Below are 24,534 nucleotides of genomic sequence, written 5' to 3'. Positions count from 1 at the left end.
ACAAGCACCCAGACCCTAACAAAAATAAGCTCATCACAACACCTCCGTCTTTCATCCGGAATCCTCTCCAGTCTCCAACATAACAGCAATTAACGTGTGCATCGATTTGTTTCAGCAGAAACACCCACATGTGATCTTCGAAGCGCGGACCAAGTCGAACAAGGGGTGCGCCAACAAGCTGGACTACAGGCCGAAGACGCGCCGCACGAAGCACCTGTCCTTCATCGAGAGGCTACGAGACCCTGGAATGCTGGCGTAAGTTGCTTCAACTTCCTTTTGATTGGAATTAAAATCTTCTACAGAACTATTTTATGCTATAGATCGAATTGTGTTAGATTCAAGAGTGTATAGTGATTGTTGCCGGTGGCTCCAGGGAGGGCCTTGTATCTTGAAATATTTTCTGACTTACAAGTAAAACTTCTTAGGAGTGTTAATCGGTTGTAATTGCAACCATTTCCAATTTGTTAATCTCTTCGTTAATAACTTGGAACGCCTACAAAGCGTACTCTGCCATGCATCTAATCTGAAACGCTTTTTTGTGAATAGATTATTATCTAACCTATGTGGAATGTTTGAAACCTGTAATGCCTCTGACAGTGATAACCGTTGGGACCAACCACTAAACGTGCATTTTATAACATGAAGATAGGTAATTACATAAATTTATGTAATCTAATCAAAAATAAAGTCTATAACACTTCACACTTATAAAATGAATAAAGAAATAGTGCTAGACTATTACAAGGAGGTCAACTAAAAAGGAAAGCATCAGTCAAGTCCCATGTCGTGTTACGTCGTAACACGTCACGTGCCGAGGACACGTGTCACGGACACGCGTTGTCGCGTCACGGGACCGTGCCGTCGCGAATCTCGTGACGTTTGTATACTTCTTATATATTAATGTTTAGATATCAAACGCAGAATACGTGATTCATTTTTATAAACCACAATAAATTTGATTTGATTTGATAAATAACCTGAGAGTGGTTTTCTTAACATACTTACTAGTACCTCCTACAGAATCAATAATTACAAAGGTACAATGAGAAGTAAGATACAAGAACAGAGTAGAATAAAGATAGACCTATATCCATGAAATCCAATTGTGCTATAACATTAGAACATTGCTACGCAAAAAGTCAACTTTTTCAAGTAGGGAATCAGCGGCAGAGTAAAAATAATACCACATAAATGAATCATAATTCGACAATAAATCACAACGCAAGTGAATAATGCAGGGCGAAAGTTCCCGAGCTCCCGAAGTCGCCGTACAATGGAAACTTCCTAACGAATTCCGTCCGCGCAGAAAAAATATTCGCAAATACATAATTTACTGAATATTTGAACGCGGTGTTGCGGGGAATTATATTCAATTTGAGTTCTCGCTTTGACCTCTGGGTTAAATAATGTTACTTCGGATTCAGTTGGCTGATTTAAGGTGTCGTCCAAAAATCTGAAAGTATATTTTTTATGTCTAAGGTAAACTAATTTGGGGTAGATTCGACCTTTTTGCGCTATCTAATGTGAAATGGTATCTGCTGTGTAGAGATTGACACCCTTTTAAGCAACAGTCCTAACTGAGGAGGATCCTACTTACATCGACTAATTACACTTACCAGTAGACCAATTGATAAAGCTTGCCATCCCTTTGCAAACCAAAAAACAACTCAAACTATACTAGTGTCGTCGTCAATTATTTTCCTACAGTCGGGCACGGGTCCCCTCTCAGGTACAGAAGGATTTAGGTCATAGTCCACCGTGCTGATCAAATGCGGATTAGCAGACTTCACACATCCACGAATACTTTCTTCAAAGAACTCTCAGGGATATATGTTTCACGGTGTTTCCCTGCATTTTTTAAAAAGTGATAAGTAATTTGTAATCACTGGCAAAAAGCTGATATAGAAATGGTAACAATTTACAATACAACAAACAGATATCCAAGCTTTTTCTAAAGGAAACCCAATTTTACAAATATGATATAAACAAAATAAGTTTAGCGCAAAGATCAAGCGCTTCAAAAGACGCGCCAGAATACAAAGAACCCGACCCAAAACGGTTGGCTAGGATATCTACAAATTGGGCTCAACTGAATGATTTATAGCCAACACCCCGCGGATTTGACTCACAATGGCCGTGCGGCTGTATGCCTGTATCAATAATCATAGGTTATCCGCCCGATTCTTATAAGACGGTATGGTTAATAGAGATAATTCTGAAAAGTGAGTCTATAAAGTGCTGGGGTCTTGAATTCGAAAGTGGATGAGGGGAATATTAAAGATGTGGTAAACTCAGCAAAATTAGTAAGTAGCTATTGCCGCCTATAGACTTTATGTAACAAACCCCAAATAAGATTGCTTAACACTAGGCAGAAAAGGGGTGGACAGTGCTGCCACTGAGTCGCATCACAAACGAATTTTCTTACCTACAAATGATATGGTGTACGCTTATGGTCGAAAATTGCGGATATAATAACTATAACAATTAATTAACTGTGAAACCCGTACTCTGATATTAAATGATTCGACATAATTTTCAATTGCGACCTTATCATGTTTATTAACCGTAGTCAACTTTTTCGACCTCAAATCGCAGGTCATTTGGCTGTTAACATTTCAATATCTATTCGAGAGTTCGCTGAACGGAAGGCGTCAAAGGAATCATTAAAATATCCTCCGGGAGCATCAAAGCAGGAATGAGGCTTATCGTTGGGCGATTGGACCCTCAGATACGTTGTAAATTTCGCGTTAAACGCCTCTTTCAGAGGTTATAGATGAAGGTATTTTGATAGATCGCGGGACTTCTGAATCAGTGCTCCTCTTTAAGGACCAAATCGCTGATTATATGCGATTATGGGGAAATGGTAAGGGAATTTAAGACATTGATTGAGCTTGAGAAGATAACGACTCAATCCCTCGCGGTATTACAACGTTATTAAAGATAGTTTCAGAAAACTCTTTCATATCGCTTTTTCACGAATGTAGTTTATAATGTACTGTACTGTACTGTACATAAAAATATCGTTTGGCATAACATGAGTTAGAACAAACAGAAAAAAATATATATTTGGAATCGAAAAACCAAGCAACAAGATTCTGAAAATTTGTTTATACTTTGTAACTCAAATGGTAAAAGAACGAAAAAGTAAGCAAGCTTTGAGACTGAAATATAAATTAACATTTTTTGTCTAAAAATATCAGACGAGAAACTAAAACAGACAACTTTAATACCATTTTCTAGGAAAGCTTTGACAAATAACCAACAACAAACACTAAATAGAGCATCCGAAGCCATTTTCCGAGGAAATTGCCGCCACTAATGCTTTCAGTCACGCACATCTTATTTTCTAGAAAATAAATACCCGCTATTAGAAAACAAAGTGCTTTGCAAATTTTTTCCAACGCAGTATTTTGTGTCAAAGAATTTATTAAAAAACTATAACTATCACTCTCGCTCTCCCTCTTTAACTCTTTTTTTACAATTAAGAACTAAAAATCTTGATAACATTTCTTCATCAAAAATGATTTTAAAAACCATAATGGACAAACAACATTAGCAAATTAAAGATTTTATAATAATTTTGAAAGTGAAAGCAGAAAATCTTACACAAATAACATAGACCAAATTACAATAAATAATTGTCATTGTAAACAATTCAGCAAGCTTTGCCAAATAAAGTCGATACATAACATAAGATAAATAAATATTTTTGTCAAAAACGAAACACGTATAATTGTTTCAGAACACGTAATATATTACTTCTTAAACGCTTGCTATCTAATACATCACAAAACGGAATACCAATTGAAATCTATTCGAAACAGTCCGTTCCTATTCCTTACGTAACCTTTTGTAAACAGACGCTCTAAAAATACACAACAACGGAACATCCGAAGGCATTTTGTAAGGAAGAGCTCGCTACACAAATGTTCTGAGTCACGCACTCTCTACTCCGGGAAATGATCCCTGAGGATTAATTCGCCCTGTTAGGAAACAAGGGCGTACTTCTGGCACTACTTAATAAAGGGGCTAAATACAAAACGGTTTCTCGTGGAATAGACCACTTGTTTCGTGCAATGTTTCCGGAAAGCAAAATACGTGTACTATTATAACATTATTCCAAGAAATGTAGGTGAGCTGCTTATAAATTTATTACCTGTTCTAGTTAAGGTATTTTAATATTAACATTCTAAGTTAGTCTATTACAGCTATTAAGTTCCGCTCTCACGATTCCATGATAATGTTCCATACAGATTAATTTGGGTCAAAAGTTGTTGAAATCGTATGAGGATTGATGAATAAGTCAAGTGATAGTTGCTATTTATTTAGATCGGCACATTTGAAAAACCAGAGTTACATGTGACCTGGGGTGTTGACAAATATGACTGTTTTGGTATTTGTTTACGTATTGGCCCATACAATTTCCAAGTTCTTATATAATCCGCTAGGGGCGCTGATTGGAAATTATATGGGCAAATCCGTAAACAAATACCAAAACAGTCATATTTGTCAAAACGTAAAAACTCATGGTAAGGGTACTGGAACTTCAAAATGGGAAGTCGTCTAGAGCATCCTGCATCTGAGTCCGGCTTAAAAACGATTAAGGCGTTCCTTTATCAACTGTCTGAGCCTAATCCCGCGCCGCCTTGATCAACTTTATCTGCGGGACATTCGTCAGGCTCGCGCGCTGCCGGGGACTCGGGGTCGCTCGATTGATTTCACTCGCGCTTTATATTCAACCACTTGATTATATAATTGACCCCGATTTACTGGAAATTATCACTCCTGTAAACATAATCTCCATAAGAGTGTCCATGCTCTATAGTCTTCATACTCGTAACAATTTAATTGAAATTAAATTACACTATGACATTAGTTATAATTAGTATACTTCCGTTAAGGTTACCTTAATCACAAACAAAAAAAACTACCTAATCTAAATTCATCTGGGAATCTATTCCAAGGTTAAATATGCAATAACTCAAATATTTCATTTATGTCAAACTCAAATACCTGAAACTCTTCAAGTTGCCAACTAATCGCACCAATCATTATTTTCAGAGAGACCATATCATCATCGGACGAGGAGTCCTGGCGGTGGTGGCAGAACGTTGGTCTCCGGTCTCTGAACAGGCGCAGACGAGATGTGCGGGAGACTACCAAGTACATTGAGACCGCCCTGGTGATAGACAAGGCTATGTTTGACAGAAGAAACGGAAGCACCCGGTCGGAAGTCGTCCATGATGCGATACAAGTTGCCAATATTGCTGATTTAGTAAGTTTATAAGTCCACTTAACGATTTGCTATTTCTGCTTTATCGTCATTATTGCAATTGTGCACGGGTTAATTTCAGCCCACTCAATTGTCAGGAACTCTTGAAAAACGGTAGGTAGCTCCTAGATAATAAAGGTACTTAAACCAAACACAATATTATAAATGACAGGAAGAGAGCAATTTCTTTTTTTACGAAAAATATCTTGCTTTTCAATGCTTTGGTGGAAATCTTGGATCTTTAGGATTTGGATTAGGATTGGATTGGATTTTGGATTAGGCCTTAAATGTATTATTATCTAATACTATACACAAATGAATTAAGGGATTTGTTCTTGAATTAAGTATACCCATTCTTTATTCTGTACTTAACCGTACGAAGCATTAGAACTTTCCCTCGACCTGTAATCACGGTCCCAAAAGGAATAGAAGATTCGACGAAAAACGAAATTGCATTTGCATTCTCGATGAGACGGGAAAGAATTCTCGCATCGCACACTCTATGCGGGCCCCACATACGAGTACATACTCCACAGTTTTAAAATATTCCGAGTATGTGTACCTTCGTGCCTTCAGTTGGAGTGTTATCTTATGGGAACGGTATTACTGAACTTATCTGATGTTTTATGAATTTGATTCCGTTAATATTTAATTCTTGGATAAATGGAGTAATTCACTGACACATCGTCACTGGAAAGGCTAAATTTCTAACACGCAGTGACCTCCTTGCATGTTAAACGTTTAGCCTTTCCTGCGACGACATTATTAAAAACAATCAATCTAATTCTTGCATTCCAAAGAATGAAATTTTAGAAAATTGACATGTTTTAATATTTGGCAAAACATTCGGTAAATTGTATTTTATTAGAGTGCTAGGAGTGGAGGTGTTAGTAGCTGCATAATAAATTAATAATCTTTAGGAGTAGTGAGGAGACGATAAATTAGATAGTTATGTGCGTCTCACGACCTGTTATACATCTAAGAAATCTTCAATAACCATTTCGCTTTCCAACAGTACTTCCGCACGCTCAACACCAGGGTATCGTTGGTCTACATCGAGTCGTGGCAGAGCGCGGACCAGGCGGACATCGACAGGAAACAGGACATCACGCGCGCCATCCAGAAGTTCAGCGACTACACCGCCAGGAAACTGTTCAAGATCGAGAAGGACACCACGCAGTTGCTCAGGTATGGTACAAAATGTTACAAAATTGTTTGATTACTTACGTCCTCTCTTGTCGAGAACTTTATTTCACCGGAACAACTCTTAAGTATCCTTCGAAAATTGGGAATTAAATCAAGCCTTGATCATGTAGACTCTCTACTTCGTCCCTGCAATTAACCTGACTTTGTTACCAAGGCATAATAAGGCTATAAAAATGGGCGGGCTACATGATATATACGATAAATAACAGTTTAGATGGTGCCCTTGGTGGTGACCTTACAACGGAACATATAATATAGTAAACCATATCGGGTTTTACCACATTAAAAATAATTATGTGGAACATGTAGAAATGTAGCAGTACGGATGAAATTCCCATGAAATTCCATTCCATTCTGTGCTGCATTTGCTACATCCTTAATCCATAAACCCATTAGTTGCCTATTACGCCATAATGAAAGGAAGAGCCAGCTCAGTATAATTTTTCGAGAATAAACTTTAATACCTTTCAATTGGAAATCCCTTAAACAAGCATTAAATCTTCAACGTAATTAAGTTCTGTTCACAGCGCGCTTATGCTTACAAAGCGATAGCTCAGCTCAAAGTCGGCAAAGCTCGCAATCTGCTCATGTACTTACGTTAATGTTTCTCTGAACTGACTAATATTAAATACTTAGTGTTCATTTCGATCAAGTCACGGTTTCTTTGTCAAGTATTGGTTCAAATATTTTTTTACAGTTCGTATAATTCGAGCGTTGTAATATTTATATAATATCTACTTTTCAAAAGCCTTATTTCAACAAGAATTTGAATTTTATTTCTATCTTTCATGGCTTTTGTATGAAACGAAATAGCATATTATTATTATGTTAAGACCTACTAAAATATATAGAACTTGACAGAACAACATTCTTTACCTATTCTGGTAAAACAGACCTAATTAACTTAAGTTCGATACGTGGTTATTTGGGCAAGCCCAACACGCTTCAAGTCTTCTTGAGCTAAATGATAAAATGTGACAGGGATGTATACTTGAAGAATTCTTAACCCGCTAATTTAATTGAATCCGTTGCCAATGGATATTTGTTGATATGTTGCTAAACTGTAATGAAGATTTTGGACATGCGAATAGTCCGAGTGCTCGAGAAAATAGACTAGTCACTCGAGCCCAACGGGAACAGAGAGGTACTTCAGAGAGTGAATGTACGAGCATAAAGTATGAAATATATAAGGCAAAAAATATCTAAAGTAATTTCCTCTTCCATTTAATTACCTGAACGCAAGCCACTTATACTACAAAAATCTTAAATCCGTTGAACAAGCATTTAAATCTTCAGCGTAATTAAGTTCCGTTCACAACGCGCTTACACTCACAAAGCGTCAGCTCAGCTCAGGATCCGCAGCTCAATCTGCTTATGTATTTACCGATCTTTATCCCTTAAAATACGAAATGTGAAAATTTGTCTTGACGACAATTTAGACACGAAGGCGCTTGTGTTTTATTTAATGATTAAATTCTGTTTAAAGCCGTAGAGACCTCTTATGTCTGCTAAGCAAATGATCCTAAATTATTCGAATAAGTATTTTAATTTATACGGGCGACTGGGATTTGTGCACAAGAGTAAAGAGATTTTCATACTTTTATTTCAATACATATTTTTAATGTTTTTGCATACAATTAGCCGCAAACGAATAGTCATCATATATATTAAATTAGATTATCATTATCAACAAGGGCTCATTCTCCCACCACTGGACATGCTCTCTTGCTTACCATAAATTCTTCAAAGATTCTGTTGTATAAATATTGTTCGAAGTTTTTGATAATTATATAAGAAAAGCCATACATGTGGACGATAACGCCTTTATTAAGAGCATTGACAGAACATAGATACTAATACACTGTGCAAGTATGCACAGTAGAGCACACGCATACTCCAAATTAACGCCCATCAAACGCAAAGCTCTATCAGTTGGTCAATTCCATATCACCAGCAATTTGGTCCAATATCCACACGAGCTTCTACTCATTTCGCAGCGATAATTAATTCCTATTCACACACCACCCACATGCATTCAAAGCGATATCAGCTCAGCCCCGAACCTAGTTTCAGAACTCGCAAATCTGCTTATGTATTTACGTTAATGTGTCTTTGAAACCGCACCGCCGGATAGAGATTAATCCGCGGTGTGGATCGAGAAATGCGAAAGCGAATTTAAATTGTAGTGATATACGAGACGTTTCGAACTCGACTGCACTTTTGGAGAAATTCAATGGGAAGTCATACGGAAGCAGCATTAATCTTTTACTGGTATAGGTATCGGTATAAGTATATGTCATGGACTTTATTGTACAGGAACCTTCAATCGGATAGTACCAAATAATGCAGTTTAGAAATATTTAACTTACAAATAGTAACACATAATACACTCTTTATTAGAGTTATTAATGTAGGTAAATTCCACGACGCTATAATTTCTCAAAGAACACAATTAGTTATAAATACTTATAACCAGGTAGATGTTCAATATAAAATTAATAATATGCGGCAACTTCCAGTAGGTGAATAGTAATGTTTTGCTTATCTTGCATAACGATGTACCGAACGCTGAAAAATATCTTTTACAGTTACACAAGGGTCTTAACAATAATGACATACAAAGTTTTCGACTTCGACAACAAACATATCGCATCGGATCATAAATAATCGTTAGCGATTTGTCAAAACTCTACGGCGTGCTACGTAGTGCTACGAAACTTGGCGTCGCGCTACGTAGCGCGGGACTCGTCGAATACACTTCGGAACTCGACGTGTACTCTTCGGAACTCGACGAATACACTTCGATAGCGAGTTTCGCGAAGTTACTGCGTAGTTCGCTATCTCTGTTACAATTTGCGACCGCCGGCGGCGATCTCAGCTTGTTAAGAAGTTTCTATTCATTGCTGACTTGTAATAAGATTTATTACAATTTTATTAAACGTTTACCGTTCAATTATTCGGTGTTTACTTAAGTACATTTATTACTTCTTACGAGTAATTGACGCTTTAAATTTAATCATAAGTATTAAGTGAAAATAACATTACATTACATAACATATAATTCACAATCTAAATTAATGAATAACAAGGTTTTTTAAATAGGTTATAATAGATTTAGAAAAACACATGACGCTCTATATTTCTTTGTATAAAGAAATTTCTAAAAAGATTTCCTTCAAATGTGTCCCCTAAAGAGTTAAATAGGGGCTGAACGCGTATTCAATACAATTCTATGTTACAGATAAAATATTTGTACGACCTAAAATGATAATACAGTAAAAGTATACCATATTTATCTAGAGAGCAATATCAATAAAATAAATGTATGTACATATTTGCTCTAATGTTGGGGCATTTATTGCCGTTACATTTTACTGTACCATTTATGTTTTTACCCTTACCTATATGAGCAACTCCTAAAATTCAGCTCATGTTTTACGGATGCTTTAATATTACATTGTTTGAACTAGGGGTAACTAAAATAATACATACATAGTACTAGACAACCTGGTGCTATAATGTTCAAGCTTTCGCATAATTAAACTATGTACAAAATACAACATGAGAAACCTCCAAGGATTCATCAACAGGTCCTACAAGCACTTATAAATATTAACCTACAGCTCATAGGTACAAAATAAATACTATATTACTCGTATATTTTATATAATAAATCCTTGCAGCGGCTTAACATTCCCCGGAGGAGAGTCCGGGATCTCCGTACCGGACACGATGTGCACGCCCAAGTCCGTGGGCATCTCCGTCGACACCAACACGTACGAGCCCCACCTCCTCGCCGGCACCATGGCGCACATGATCGGACATAATATCGGTGAGTTCTTTAAAATAAATCTTAATTTTATTTTAAATATATCACTATTTACGAACATTCAGATTAATGCCATTCACCTGATGTTAAGTTAGGTCCCCAGGTTAGGTCGATGCTTTTCTGAAGTTAGATGCAGTGAGATGTCATCTACAAAATGAAATAGTGTCAAAATAATTCTAAAACCAGCTTTCTCATCGCTAACTTTATTTACATTCCTAACGTGCATACTTACCATTCCTCAGGGATGGGCCACGACGACGGTCGCGAGCAGTGCTTCTGCAGGGACTGGCACGGCTGCATCATGGCGCAGTCCATCGTCGGGCTGGAGAATGTTCAGCCCTACAAGTTCTCCGACTGCTCGAAGAACGACTACATCAACGAACTTAGAGTTGGAGAAGGATTGTGTTTGCTCAACAAACCGAATGAGGTGAGGAATATTTCAACTTAGATTTTTAATGACGATTAATTTATGATGTTAGGATTAAAACTAACTTTTCTATTCTGAAACAGAGTCTCTTAAATCAGTACATACGAATTTATCAATGAAAAGTCTGCGTGAGGTCATTAAAGTAGCGGTAGTGGTTTTCAACGCCAAAATAAATATTGAATAATGGCGGTAAATTGAATCATCCGATCCTCATCAACAATTGTTACCAGCGGACAGAAATAATAATTACCAATGGCGAAGTTTTAATGAAAATTTAAAATACACCCGATGTTCCCAACAAACGTAAATGAAAAGGCCAGTGGATTTTCGTGTTGTTTCAACAGGCTAATAACTTTTAAACCGACGCAGTGCCATTTCGCAATTATATCAATTAAACTTGTTAAATTTCGTCGCCGTTCTCCGCCGCGGTACTCGCTTAAAAAGCTATTAGGGTTGGGGGTTGGAGGTACAACTCCATTTATAATTAGCACGCTTTCGGCTTTGCACTAAAAGTTATACTGATACCTTCGCGATCCGCCGCAGATGTCGTCCGGTTTCGTGGAAGTTTTGATTCGTTCTTGCGCGCGTCATCGCCACTCCGTTGACGGTTGATTCGTATGCAAAACAGATTTTCACGTCGAAAATTAATCAGTCGGGTCGCATTGTTTGTCGCCGGTCCTCCTTGACGGGACCACTCCTTTAATAAAAGTTATGGTAATGCGGGCAGCCCGCGCTCAGAATTATCTCTTCGTTTGCGAATATATAATAACAGGAGCGAGTCCGGACGAGTTTATTGGAATAAATTTACATAGTACGGAATGATAATGCACCGGCACTCCCGCTTCGATTTGCCGCGTTTACATATTTATCGGGAGATGATTGCGCCTGTGGGCTGCTTTATTTTGCGATCCGCGATCCGTGTTTCTATTGATACTGATTAAGACTCGCCCCGCGTTTTTGTTGCGAGTGCTTTTTCAAGTGTTTTGTTCTTTTCGTTTTCGTTATTCCGAAAGTATTTCGGGGATTGGTTGTGAAAGTGGTCTGAATTAAAAAATCCCAAAATATTTCCTCAAACATTCGTTTTTGATTTTTTTCATCCGTCGGCTTTATCTACGAGTCTTGTCGTAGACAAATATTATACCCTTCCATCCTTTATATTTTGCTACTGCTGTATAGTAGTATAGCAGCCGGATTTCGGCGATAGTCCAACACGCTGGCCAAGTGCGAAAGCTTAAAAAAAAAACATAGTTTACCAAAACTGAAATGTTTTTAAAGAACGTGTCTCAGGCGCTTGGTTTTCTCAAGATGTATTCCGCCTTAAAACAAGAGGTATTAATTATTAATTTGAAAAATCAGATATGCCTGAATTTCAAATCTTGATGTTTGCATTAAGAGTCCTGGTGTTAAGCCAATAGGCTATCACTGCAATTTAAATACACACAAATCATTAAAACGTAACATAGCATTACATCATAATTATCCGGCGTCGTACATACTATGAACTCGTATGTTCTTCGTTACACAATTATTACGAGTCGGTGGCCATTTGTACGAGACCGCGGGCTAGAGAGCTCTCAGGAGCGAGACGCGAGCTCCCGCCTCCTGTGAGCGATACGCTCGAGTTGGCGGGTTTTATGCGAGAATTTACAATTTGAGGGTAACTTGCTTGAGCGATATCTTTATACGTAAAATTTCAGTGTGCGTATTTTCGTAATGCTTCTTCTGTTAAACAGCTTAGCCGATTTCGACGACGATGTTTGAACCTTAAAAGCTCACTTATTTCAGTACAAAAAATATTTTTATTTGACATGTTCAATAAAAACATAAAAATAAGAAGAAGTCTGAATGCGCCAAAAATCATGAGCGAACTGAAATCTGAAATATTTTTCCGAGGCGTTCCAACTTAGTCCTCAGCGGTAGCGGCGTATCTGTGGCCGACCTCGGGTAGGAATATCTAATCCTATCTAGGGTCGATTACTCATGTCCATGGGCGGCAGTAGCCACTTACCGATGGACTGATGACAGATGGACTGCATGCTCATCTGCTACTCCTATATTATAAAAAAGAACAATAGAGATTGAACCATACATTATTTAATTTATAAACTTTGTTAATAAATAAATACTATAATTCCATGGTCTTCCAGCTGGTGGTCCACCGGCAGTGCGGCAACGGGCGGCTGGACGAGGGCGAGGAGTGCGACTGCGGCACCATCTCCGAGTGCCAGAACCTCAACCCCTGCTGCGACCCCTTCACCTGCCGCCTCACCAAGGAGGCCCAGTGCGCGCAGGGGGAGTGCTGCGAGAAGTGCCAGGTGATATACCTTTAATACTATAGAAGTCATGAGTTGCCCAATTTGTGGAGTCCGAGGTGTTCAAATTGGAATCGGTGGCAATACAATAAGTAATATCAAATAATGGCCTTTGCGTCTATGCTTTGCTATGTCCGAATTGAAAGTGCTACGAAGCGAAAGAAAAAGTTGTGTCGCTAAGAAATTTTAAATTTTGAGTACCTACTTATATCTTTTGTTTACATTTTTAATAACTCTTTTAGTAAAATTTGTTGCTAAAATTACGGACTTTGGCAATTAGCAAACCGAGCAGAACGGTTGGCACTGACTGGGAAATCTTTGCCTGGTAATGGCGATTCAACGCCACACGCTGCTTTTTAATTTATAAATCTCGCGTTTAACGAAATATTAAATCCACTTGATACCCCACCGTACATTCCTTCATCTTCGTGATATATTGTGATTTTTCCGAACGCCCTACTAATAAAGTCAATGACGTCATCAGCTGAAGCCGCGCGGCGTGATCTGCCGCGAGTCTGCCAACGAGTGCGACCTGGAGGAGACGTGCTCCGGCCTGTCCGGCTCCTGCCCCGTCGACTCCTACCGGAAGAACGGCGAGTCCTGCGCCTCCGGCAAGGTATACCTTCTACCCTTTTTAAGACTTTTTCTACCTTTCAGTATATGATTTCATTGCCTATTTCTGTATTTCAGCCACTTTATGTAAGTTGGGAAAAAATATTAGAAAGTTTTGAATCTCATAATAGCCCTTAAGTTTTCATTATTCTTTAATATCTTTTAACCAGTATACATTAAAATATAGAAAACGATGTAATGTTATAATATTTTACAGAAAAAAATAAAAAAATCATTACCTTATTTGTAGGTACAGTTTACGAAAGGAGTACAAAGACAACTGAATTAAAAAATAAATAAAACACTCGATATTTCACAAGCAGTAATACTTTGACTAAGGTTTTTTTTTTGAGAGATTATCGCCTAATCCATGTTCCCTTAAGTTTATCGTGGTACTTACGAGGATCCCTGTACATGGGTTGAGAGTTTGTATGAAAATCCACCAATTTTGAAACAAGTTCTATAAAACTTTAAGCATTTGACTTTATTGAGCTTATTGGTTAGATATTATGAAATATATAACCCCTAAATAAATAAACCCTAAGGGGTTCAAATTTTATATTATACAATCTTACGATTTATGCGTACGAAGTCGCTAGCAAAACCTATTACATTTTTTTTTAAATGTTATTTCCAGGGCTACTGCTTCTCTGGCCAGTGCCCCACGCTATCGATCCAGTGCGAGAAGATCTGGGGGCCCGGCACCGTGGGCGCGGACTCGCAGTGCTTCGAGCAGTTCAACTCCAAGGGCGCGGTCACCGGGCACTGCGGGAAGGCCAGCAACGGGGACTACGTTAAGTGTGATATGGAGTGAGTTGAAATGCAGCTTAATTTGATTTTTCGAAGGAGGTAGAATCCTCTATGGCCACTTATTTCTGCCTAATAACGATGTTAAACTTTACTGTGTGCTAGTACGGTAAGGGAGATATACATTTCCGAAGTATTTCCTGTTTAGTTTTTGGCCTCAGATACAAATCTAATGTTATTACACATATCCATGGGCAGCATCAGTAGGTTGACTCAAAATGCTTATTGGAGGACCAATACGCATTTGAACAGCGTGGTAGAAAATACCTCATGTATCTCATATAGGAAGCTTACAATACTTAACATTATTAATACTAATAGTATCTAATATTGTCTCTACAGAAATGTGAAATGCGGCTCGCTACAATGCCAGTCCGGTAACAGGAATCCGGTAGTACCCGGAATGGACGAGTACTACACCAGGACCGTCATCACGATCAAGGGGAACGAATACGAGTGCAAGTAAGAATCGTTTACTACTATCGGATCATTATTTTCACATCTACCCTGTAGTAAATCGATTTTTTGTTCACGGGCGATTTCGATAAGTATACCTGATAAGCTCGTTAATACCTTCAATACCTTTCCTTGGTGTTTTACGCCCGTCATTAATACTCAATCTATCCAAATCTTTAAATATCGATCTTTGGTAAGAAAAAATTGGATAGATTTAATATTAATACGGTTTTAATCTATACCTTACTTAAATCCAATTTTCCAATGCGCCAATCTTCCAAACAAAAATCCCAGCACTTGTCAATGCGAGTACTAACAAGAGTACCTGTTGCAGAGCGACAACCGGCCTCCCGGAGCACCCGGAGATCGGCGCGCTGGGGCTGGTGCAGGACGGCACGCCGTGCGGCGAGCACCTCGTGTGCGTCAACCAGTCCTGCATGTCCATCTTCCCCTTCATCGACCACACCAAGTGCCCCACCGACCAGCACAACAACGAGTGCTCCGCTAAGGGGGTGAGTTGCTACTTATTTATCATAGTGACGAACTGGTTTTATGTCATGTCATAGATGAGACAGCCAGCTTTAAAGTAAGTAAAACAAATATAAACTTATTATAAAATTATAGTTTAAAAACTAAAAACCACGGTAAAATCAAATAAGGTAAATCATTAATCCTTACGATCCTGATGGGATTAACGGGACAAAGTTATTAAAACCGTGTATTGTCATCAGTTCTTGATAAGTATTCGAAATTTTAAATTAATAGGACCGTTCAAAGTTGATAAATATTGGTTAAAGATACCCTTACTTACATGCAGGTCAAGCTAATAAAATAATGGTAAAAATAAAAAAAATAACTGAGACACCAAACAAAAATCCCGCTGACATTTAATTTACTGTTTACAGCCAAGTGGCATCACTATAGCTTCAGTCAATACCGTGAGTTTTCAATCAAACGGTCGAACATAGACATTTAATTACTTTATTCTTAATTTATTAAAATAATCACAAATGTTTCAAAATATTTTTGGGCTCAGTCGGCTCAAAAATATTTCATTTTGAGCTAGTCACATTACATTTCGATCAATATTTTCATTACAGTTAAATGTGCATAATTATAAGTTTAACGCTGTTTCATTTTCTTGTTCTAAAATACTAGAAGACATTTACAGAGGTGAAGGTTTCCTCCTTACTTTGTTATTGAATTATTTAAACTTGTCTCGCATATTAAACAGTCTAGAACAGCTTACAATGGGATTTAAGTTATTCCGCCATTCAGTTAGTTAATTGTATTGGATCGTGATGCTCCGAACTTGCGATTCATTTCATTAACTGAATCTAAAATACAGAGTTCAGATTTGTAAATAGATAATTTTCATATTATACTGATAAAAACTGAAAGTGGTTTGTCTTTGCCTTTATCTTTTTTGAAAAAAAAAATTTACCAACTGAGTTGGAATAGAATTTGACCTATTCCATTAATTTAGGAATAAAGTTATGAAATAACTATAAACATTTTTCCATGTCAATAAAACTAGCACTGATTAAGTTTTTGTTTTTTTTTTGTACATAAAACAAACATAAAATAACTTCAATCCAAGACGTCTTGGATAAAATCTCCCAGCAATACCATCTTAGTAGCAAAACCAAATACATACCACTTCATTAATCACCTCCAATCGGCCACAAAATGTTTTCTACCATTGAAAACAGAAAGATTACATAAACCCTTAAAACATCTCCATGATACTGAAAAGGAAAAAAAAAGTGGAAGAATTAAAAAACCTTCACAAAAAATTATTACTTTTTTAAACGACTTCCCAAAGAAGAGGTTATCTATTCGACACGTATATTTTTATAAATAAAATTGAAATCTCATTTATTCAAAATTGATTTATATAGAATACTTTTTGAAAGTCAACAAACTACCACCGCTTCGGAAGGTGTTTCGCTATGGAGAAGAAGCGGCGCAAGAAACTCAATAATCAATTTATTTGTCATACCCGACCAGATCTGCTCGAACACGAACCGCTGCGTGTGCTACCGCGGCTTCACCGGCCCCGACTGCTCGCTGATGGACACCGCGCTGCCGTCGCCCACGCCCTGGGTGCCGGAGAACTCTACCAAGGCCGCCTACAACATGACCAAGAAGGAAACGCCGTATGGTGAGTCGCTGCCAGTATCGGACACGCGGTGCTTAGTTTGTATGGTTTAATAGACAAAGCGTTTCGGGGTCGGTCCCCAGACAGACATCTGAATAATGAACTTGGATGTCTAGTTCTCCGGAATTCTTACATTGTATGGTTCAATACGAGCTGTCACCATACTGGGCTGATGCGCAAAGGGTTCCGGGTTCGATCCCCGGTCGGACAGACATCTGAATTATACGGTTTAAGAAATTTATTTCTCATTCAAATTATAAATTTGGATATCTGATTCTGGGTCTCGATGTTGTGTGACCATGGCACCCACGACACAGAGAATCCTAGTTCAGAGGCCATGAGTGTAGAAAGTATAGTGTAGAATTTGTTAAGCAGGATTCTAAAAGAGATAAGGAAGATACATTTTTATCCTGAAACTTTTAAAGACAAAAACAATGTAAAGTTTCTCTTTGTTTGCTGAAAATGGGTCAATAAAGATTTCGATTAAGTTAAATAAAGATTTAACATTAGGATTCAGAAAATTATTTGATTTCTATACAATATGAAGTCTCCTCGACCAAAACATCTTAGATCAGCAATATGTAGGTGGCAGACTATAAGGAGATAAGGAAGAAATACAATAAGGAGAGACTCATACCAAATATTGATGCAGAGGGACGCAGTTTAATAAAGACATAAAGACATATATCCTAAAACGACAGCTTACAAAATATTAGCAATATAAGAAATATTTAGATTAATATGTTTAGTTTTAAGATGGCAAAATAACTAAACTGGTCATTATTTTTATCAGTAAAATTGAACAATATAATACAGCTATAATTTGTAACGATGGAGGTAACACACCTTTTCAAAATAGTCACGAGCTATGAAGCATATGGAATGCAATTAGAGCCAATTACAAAAAAATAATATAAATCTTAAGAAAGTAAATGTTTTATTTAAAACGTTTAATTTAATGAAACAAGACTTGAAAGCTATCCTTGTTTTCAAATAATAAGAAAAAATCAAGAAAATGCAATCTTCTTTATTACAATAGAAACAATAAATAAAATTTAAAAACCCGCATATCGTACCCGTCAAAGAGTAATTCATATTGAAACACGAGCACACGACAAGAATGGACTGCGCATCAGTGTTTCATTTTTTTAATAGATAACTAGTTGACCCGGCAAACGTTGTTGCCATATATATTAAAAAAATGTTAATGATGAACAACCCTTCTCATTTAGGGGTATGAAAAATAGATAGTAGCCGATTCTCAGACCTACTGATATGCATATAAAATTTGGTGAAAATCGGTAAAGCTGTTTCGGAGGAGTACGGTAACTAACACTGTGCCACGAGAATTTTATATATAAGATCATCACTAGTGAGATCATACATAGACTTAGAATTTTTTCTGTACGCTATCTATGAGTGAGATAGAATCCCTAGTGGTCCTGGTTCGAGTTTTGAAATATTAAGAACTCCTACCATCGTTACGTCTTTAACTATTTTAAATAGATTCAAGTCAAAAACATACACATTATGTATTAAACAAAACTTCGTAGATAATAAAAAACTTATGACCAGACTAGACATTTTGTTACTAGCAATTGCGAAATAATCATGACTTTAAGGTGTCCCTTTTTTTCTTTTCGTTTCTGTCTTTATTTTTCTTTTATCATCTTCATTAACTTATGAACTCTGCTGAGCAAGGGTCTCTTCTCAGACTAGATCCAGTCTTGTCCACCAAGGTAGACGAGTGCGGATTGGTAGATTTCACATAGCGTTATAAAGATCTTTCGGGAATGGTGGTTTCTTCAAGACGTTTTCGTTCACCGTATGTGATTAATTTCGAAATAATTTCGAAAACTCAACCCAGGATTTGACCCAGGACCATCATACCACTATCATTACCTCTTCTTCTTTAAGTTTATTTATTTGCAAAGGAGAATGCCCACTGCTCATAGTCACTACGGCTCCAAGTGCACACCTTAGAGAGCTATATAAATGGACGACGAAAATGTGTTAATTGATGATGTAGAGAAATGAATTTAATTAGGGTAATTTCTCGCTACCGCCCCTGCGGAAATCAGTTGATTCTCTGGCCCATACGGCCTGAGAATCAACTCATTTCCGCCGATCTCTAAAAAGGTTGATCGCAGTAACCCGTCCAACTACAGGCCTATAGCTTTAACCTCCCTGCTCTCAAAGGTGATGTGTGAAAAGTGTTATAGACACACAGATCCTGAGGTATCTTGAGGATCACCACCTGATCAGCGATCATCAATATGGTTTTTGCAAGGGCCCTTCATCTGGCGACCTTCTGGTGTATCTCACTCACCGATGGACGCATGCCATCGAGAGCAATGGTGAGGCGTTGGCGCTTAGCCTAGATATCGCTAAGACCTTGAACGGGTCTGGCGTAGGGCCCTTCTCATGAACCTTCCATCTTACGGTCTTCCTGAGAGGTTTTGCCCATGGGCAACCAGATTTCTGATTCAGATGTCGGAGCGGCACATCAAAGTCGTTGTCGACGGGTGCTACTCTGACACGAAACCTGTACACGCTGGCGTTCCCCAGGGATCAGTTCTGGCTCCCACACTATTGATTCTGCATATCCATGATATGTTGCAACAAATAGGCAACATACATTGCTGTGCAGATGATAGTACGAGGGACGCTACGTGTATACGTAACACCTCTCGGCCGCGCAAACACCTCTCGGGAAGAAAGCAGAATCAGACTTGTGTCGAGGACTCTCTGGAGCAGGTCTCGACATGGGGTCGACTTAACCTTGTTGAGTTTAACCCCACGAAGTCACAAGTATTTACTATGCCTTTACCGTTAATCCCCATTTGTCATAAATCCCCATTTGTCATAGCGCCACGATTCCAAGGAATTCCGCTCACCACTGTTAAAAGTTTGGGGATCCTGGGAGTTCACATATCGGGTAACATGCAGTACTGGGGTCATTTGGACGTTAAGGCCAAGTTGGCATCAACGAAGCTGGCGTCTTGAACAGAGCGAAGTGGTACTTCAGTGCGAGGCAACCCCTTCTGCTTTATAAGGCACAAGTGAGACCCTAAATGGAGTACTGCTCGCATCTCAGGGCAGGGGCGCCCCAATAATACTGGTGCAAAGCTAATAGAATGAACCTTAACTCTAGTAAATGTATTCATATTAAATTGCGAACAATACCAACTTTTTACTGCATTAATGGAATCAAACTTGATGAGGTTAACGATATTAAAGATCTAGGAATTACTTTAGACAACAAGCTGACTTTTAATGGTCATATAGATAGTATCATACGCAAAGCGAAATGCTCGGATTTGTTATTCGCAACGTAAAAATATTTAGTAATCCAAAAACCAAAATAATTATATACAATTCTCTAGTTCGAAGTATATTGGAATACAGTTCAATTGTTTGGCGTCCTCATTATACAACACATATTCTCAGGATGGAACGGGTACAGAAAACATTTATGTGGCACTTATCCTACTCTGTCGGTTTAGCAAAAAAAATTCATCTTATAATAAGCGACTCCTGTATTTTAATATGACATCTTTGGAAAATCGTCGAAACAAATTGGATTTAACTTTTCTGTTCAAATTATTAAGAAACAACATAGATTGCCCTAACCTTCTACAAAAAATTCATTTTAATGTACCCCGAAGTTATAGAAAGTGCCTAAAACCTCTTTATGTTCCGTTTCGTAAAACAGTTTTTGGATCAAATTCTGCAATTCCGCGCCTTTGTATGCGCCTGTTGAATGGGTGCGATGGGTCTTTGGATATAAACCATCTCACAATCAATGCTTTTAAAAAGTGTATAACTTTTAAAACCGACTGAATCATTTAAAACATTGAAACTTTAATTCTATAAATAAATTGTGCATGCTGTGTTTGCCTTAAAAGGTATACACATACTCATTTTGAATTGGCTTAAGATACATGTGTTGTTATTATTGTATGTGATGTAACCATTGGCAAACCGAATAAATAAATAAATAAATAAATACCAACTTAACCCACTTGACGCCATTCAGAAACGCGCGGTCTGAGTCGTCAACGACCCGGTGATCTCCGATCGATTAGAACCTTGAAGTTTGTGGAGGGACATGGGTTCCCTCTGTGTGTTCTACCGGCTTTATAATGGTGAGTGTTCCGAGGAACTATTTGACCTGGTACCTACGTCACCATTCCTCCATCGCACCACTCGCCGAAGGATAAAGTTCCATCCACACCAACTGGACTGGACTGGTATTTTTTAAATTGAATATTTTGTGCGATTTGGGCCAAAAAATGGGCAATCTCCTTTCTTATTTTTATTTTAGTTTCATTTTCTGTTTGTTGGTATGTACTTCAATAAAGGACTACTAACTACTGTTAACTTTTATGATTTCAGGTGTCTTTTACTTCTATTAATATTCCCCCTACTGTTCTCTGTTGATCCTAAATTGTGAAATAATTGGCTAATCCGAGCACTGCTCTTCTAAATTCAAAATTTAAATTGACCTACCGCCACTCTCAACGTCCGTTTCGTGCGTGAATAAGTCTCCCCGGCACCTCGCCAGGGGAAGCGCGTCGCGTACCGTACGATACGATTGAAGCTAGAGAGGCATTGCTCGGAACGAGCGTGGCCGCCGCGGGCGGCGCCGGCGCATTAACGCGCGGGACCTCTCTTACAGGTGAACACGAGGGGAATAAGATGAGCACTTTCAACATGGTGTTATTGTTACTCGCGGTCGTGCTGTCCGTGTTCGTGGGGTTCGCCTGGATGGCGTACTGCTTCAGGTAACGAGTCCTGGGTGTTGTCTCGTGCCTGTGTCGTGATGTCCCGCGCCCGGCGCCGCCCGCCGCTGACGTCCCGTCCCCGCGACGCGACCTCAACGACTCCCGGCCCGCGCGTACTCAACCTTTTCTCTTTGGGCGCAGAGAACTACCACGGATCGAACACGGTTTTCCTCGTGGCGGTGCTCATGTCTGTGGTAGGGGGGGTATTCATAGTATTTGCCCTGAGCGCTCTCTGCTACAGGTCAGTCGTAGTACACAAAAACTTCTCCCTGTGCCTAAGGTTAGTGAGCAGAAAACAGACCAAAGGTAGACCGTAAAGTAATATTCGTCACCGTATACTTGTATGTTTATTTAGACGTTAGCGTTGGTGTTTCTGTTTTTAAAGTCAACAATTGGTTTTTGTTTTGTTCCTTGGACATTTTTTATTGTCGTATACTTTGTGGTCGTAGAGCTAGTTGGCGGGTGGCGCGTCGGCGTCCGTCGGCGCGCCCCAACTGCATTTGATCTGTGGTTCTGTGTCCGCGCCGGCGGCCGGGCCGCGCCGCCCCGCGCCGACCGCGACCGTCCCCCCGACCCCCTGACTCCCGACCCCCGGCCCCCGGCCCCGGCCCCCGAGCCGCCCCCCGCCCCGCCGCCCGCGCCGCGCCACTCGCCGCGCGCGAGGCGGCGCCGTCCGGCCGCCTCGCTGCATGCCGTCAAGGCTTTCCACGTTGTACTCGAGCGACACCTCGACTCAAACCCTTAAAATTCTGGGCTCTTGGATGTATGCATTGGCTTATGTGAACTGTGACTCGTTTTCGTTTCCTTTCTTGCTCGGAGACCGCCGCCGGGCGCCCGTGACAGCCCCCCGGCGGCGCGATCGCGTCTATATCTTCCGATCCCAGGGTCGGCGCCACCCACTCTGAGAATGCATTCAATTCGAATTTCAGTCGCCGAACCGACACTTTATGCTAGTTTTTTTCTACCATGACATCATCGAGTGGATGGCACATGACCGGTAACTGTAATGTAAAGAGGTATGTACTTATACACTAAATGAAAAGCTAAGTTTACCATCGGAATATATAAGAACATGCGAAGATATAGAACGCTCAACTCTGAATTCACAATCATAAACCATATCCACCAAATTATACATACGTACATATTAACCTTTGCACGAGAAGCGAATGTGCGATGCACGGATTCTTCTTTCAAGCAGCTATCTATCTAGTTAGCAACGCCTAATATTATATTTAAGAATTCATGGTCATTTTCCATTAAGAATGTTTATTTTTGATCTACCATTGTTTTCCTTATAAAAATAAAAAAAAAATGAACTAAAAAATACACATACTTAAAAAAGCGCCTTCGTAAAACCACAAGCAAACATTAATCATTTTAAATGTTTTTAATGAAAAAAGGCCATAATCACTTAAGCTAAGATCAATCTTTTGATTATGTTTCCTCATAACATCAATTCCCATGAGGAATGAAACGAAAAGTAAATTAAAGTATCAAAAATTAAATCAATACTTGAATTGATTGAGATAATATCCAAAAGCGCCAGTCTTTGCAATTGGAATCTTGGACACTATCATAATGGTGTTGATAGATTCAAAGATTAAAGTAGATTCAATAATCGTAATAATACTTTTTGTCCATAATTTAATCTACACATTTAAAATTGTAATCAACACCATTACGGTACGTAACAAGATTTGTAAATTCAAATTAAATGTAGGAGTTAGGAGTGAAAGCTGACCAAATGGGAATAAGTAAGATTATTTATATATAAATGCATTATTTTTACATAATTATTTCTCCATTCTATGTTATGGAATTCAAACATCAAAAAGATGTTTCAACTCTGTAACTTATTAAATGTTCTGTCATCATTATTATCATTCTGCATTGCATTAAATTGTTTTTTTTTTTATTTTGCTTTATATTTAAAATACAACAGTACCTTTCGACAAGGTTCAAGTATTTCAATAAACAATTCCAATCAGTGAAAACTTTTTCACACAAAACAAAGTCATGTCAGCTTCCATTCCCTCCTCAGTTCTAAAGTCTCTCTCTCTCTCTCTCATAACAATCGGAAACGAAAACACGAATTCAAAATTTATGATCCCTTTGTCAACTGGAGGTGTTCTCGATTCCGCATTCGATTCCTCGCCCTCTTTGTTGTAAACGTAATCGATTGATCTGAGTGTGCGTTCCCACGCCACGCCTGCATCAGGAAAAAGAGCACCCTACCGAAGTACGACCCGCCGTACGTGAAGAAACCGATCGCCAAGAGTTTCGCCGGCGGCTCCACTGCCTCCAACAACTCGCAAGAGGACATCTCCCTCGACGGAGGCAAGATGCATTCCTTCAATAACACATTCAGGTGCGTACCCACTTATATCATGTAGATAAATCACATTTCATTCAACACTTCTATATCTTAAAGTAGTATATTTCCTATACCTACTGAGCGAACACTTCTATGAACACTTTGTCGAAACTGTTTATTTCTGAAAATTTTGTTTTATCAACTTAATTATTATCCTATAGATTTTATTTGGTATGTGTATGCACTCGAATCTGATTGCTTTCCAAATCACAAAATAAAATTAACCCTGAGTATTATTTGTTCCAATTTCTACTTTTAATTTTCATCGTCCACTTTATTTGACACATA

At 38.6% G+C, this 24,534-nt stretch overlaps 1 protein-coding gene across 1 annotated transcript in view; it reads left to right on the top strand.

Moving 5' to 3' along the window:
- Positions 1–24,534, top strand: part of mmd (disintegrin and metalloproteinase domain-containing protein mind-meld) — a 544,021-nt gene that overhangs the window by 518,593 nt on the left and 894 nt on the right. Inside the window, exons 10-22 of the mRNA XM_073088069.1 lie at positions 119–255; positions 5,062–5,275; positions 6,288–6,460; positions 10,162–10,310; positions 10,550–10,734; positions 12,882–13,049; positions 13,531–13,662; positions 14,296–14,468; positions 14,808–14,927; positions 15,256–15,433; positions 16,932–17,085; positions 22,011–22,110; positions 24,091–24,240. Coding sequence (XP_072944170.1) covers positions 119–255; positions 5,062–5,275; positions 6,288–6,460; positions 10,162–10,310; positions 10,550–10,734; positions 12,882–13,049; positions 13,531–13,662; positions 14,296–14,468; positions 14,808–14,927; positions 15,256–15,433; positions 16,932–17,085; positions 22,011–22,110; positions 24,091–24,240 — 2,033 coding nt within the window. The remainder of the gene's footprint in view (positions 1–118; positions 256–5,061; positions 5,276–6,287; positions 6,461–10,161; positions 10,311–10,549; positions 10,735–12,881; positions 13,050–13,530; positions 13,663–14,295; positions 14,469–14,807; positions 14,928–15,255; positions 15,434–16,931; positions 17,086–22,010; positions 22,111–24,090; positions 24,241–24,534) is intronic.

Source organism: Epargyreus clarus, unplaced genomic scaffold (genome assembly GCF_041222505.1).
Source record: "Epargyreus clarus isolate Ecla_fem2 unplaced genomic scaffold, WU_Ecla_fem_2.2 ptg000026l, whole genome shotgun sequence".
Taxonomy (NCBI): Eukaryota; Metazoa; Arthropoda; class Insecta; order Lepidoptera; family Hesperiidae; genus Epargyreus; species Epargyreus clarus.
This window is presented reverse-complemented; position numbering and strand designations above follow the sequence as displayed.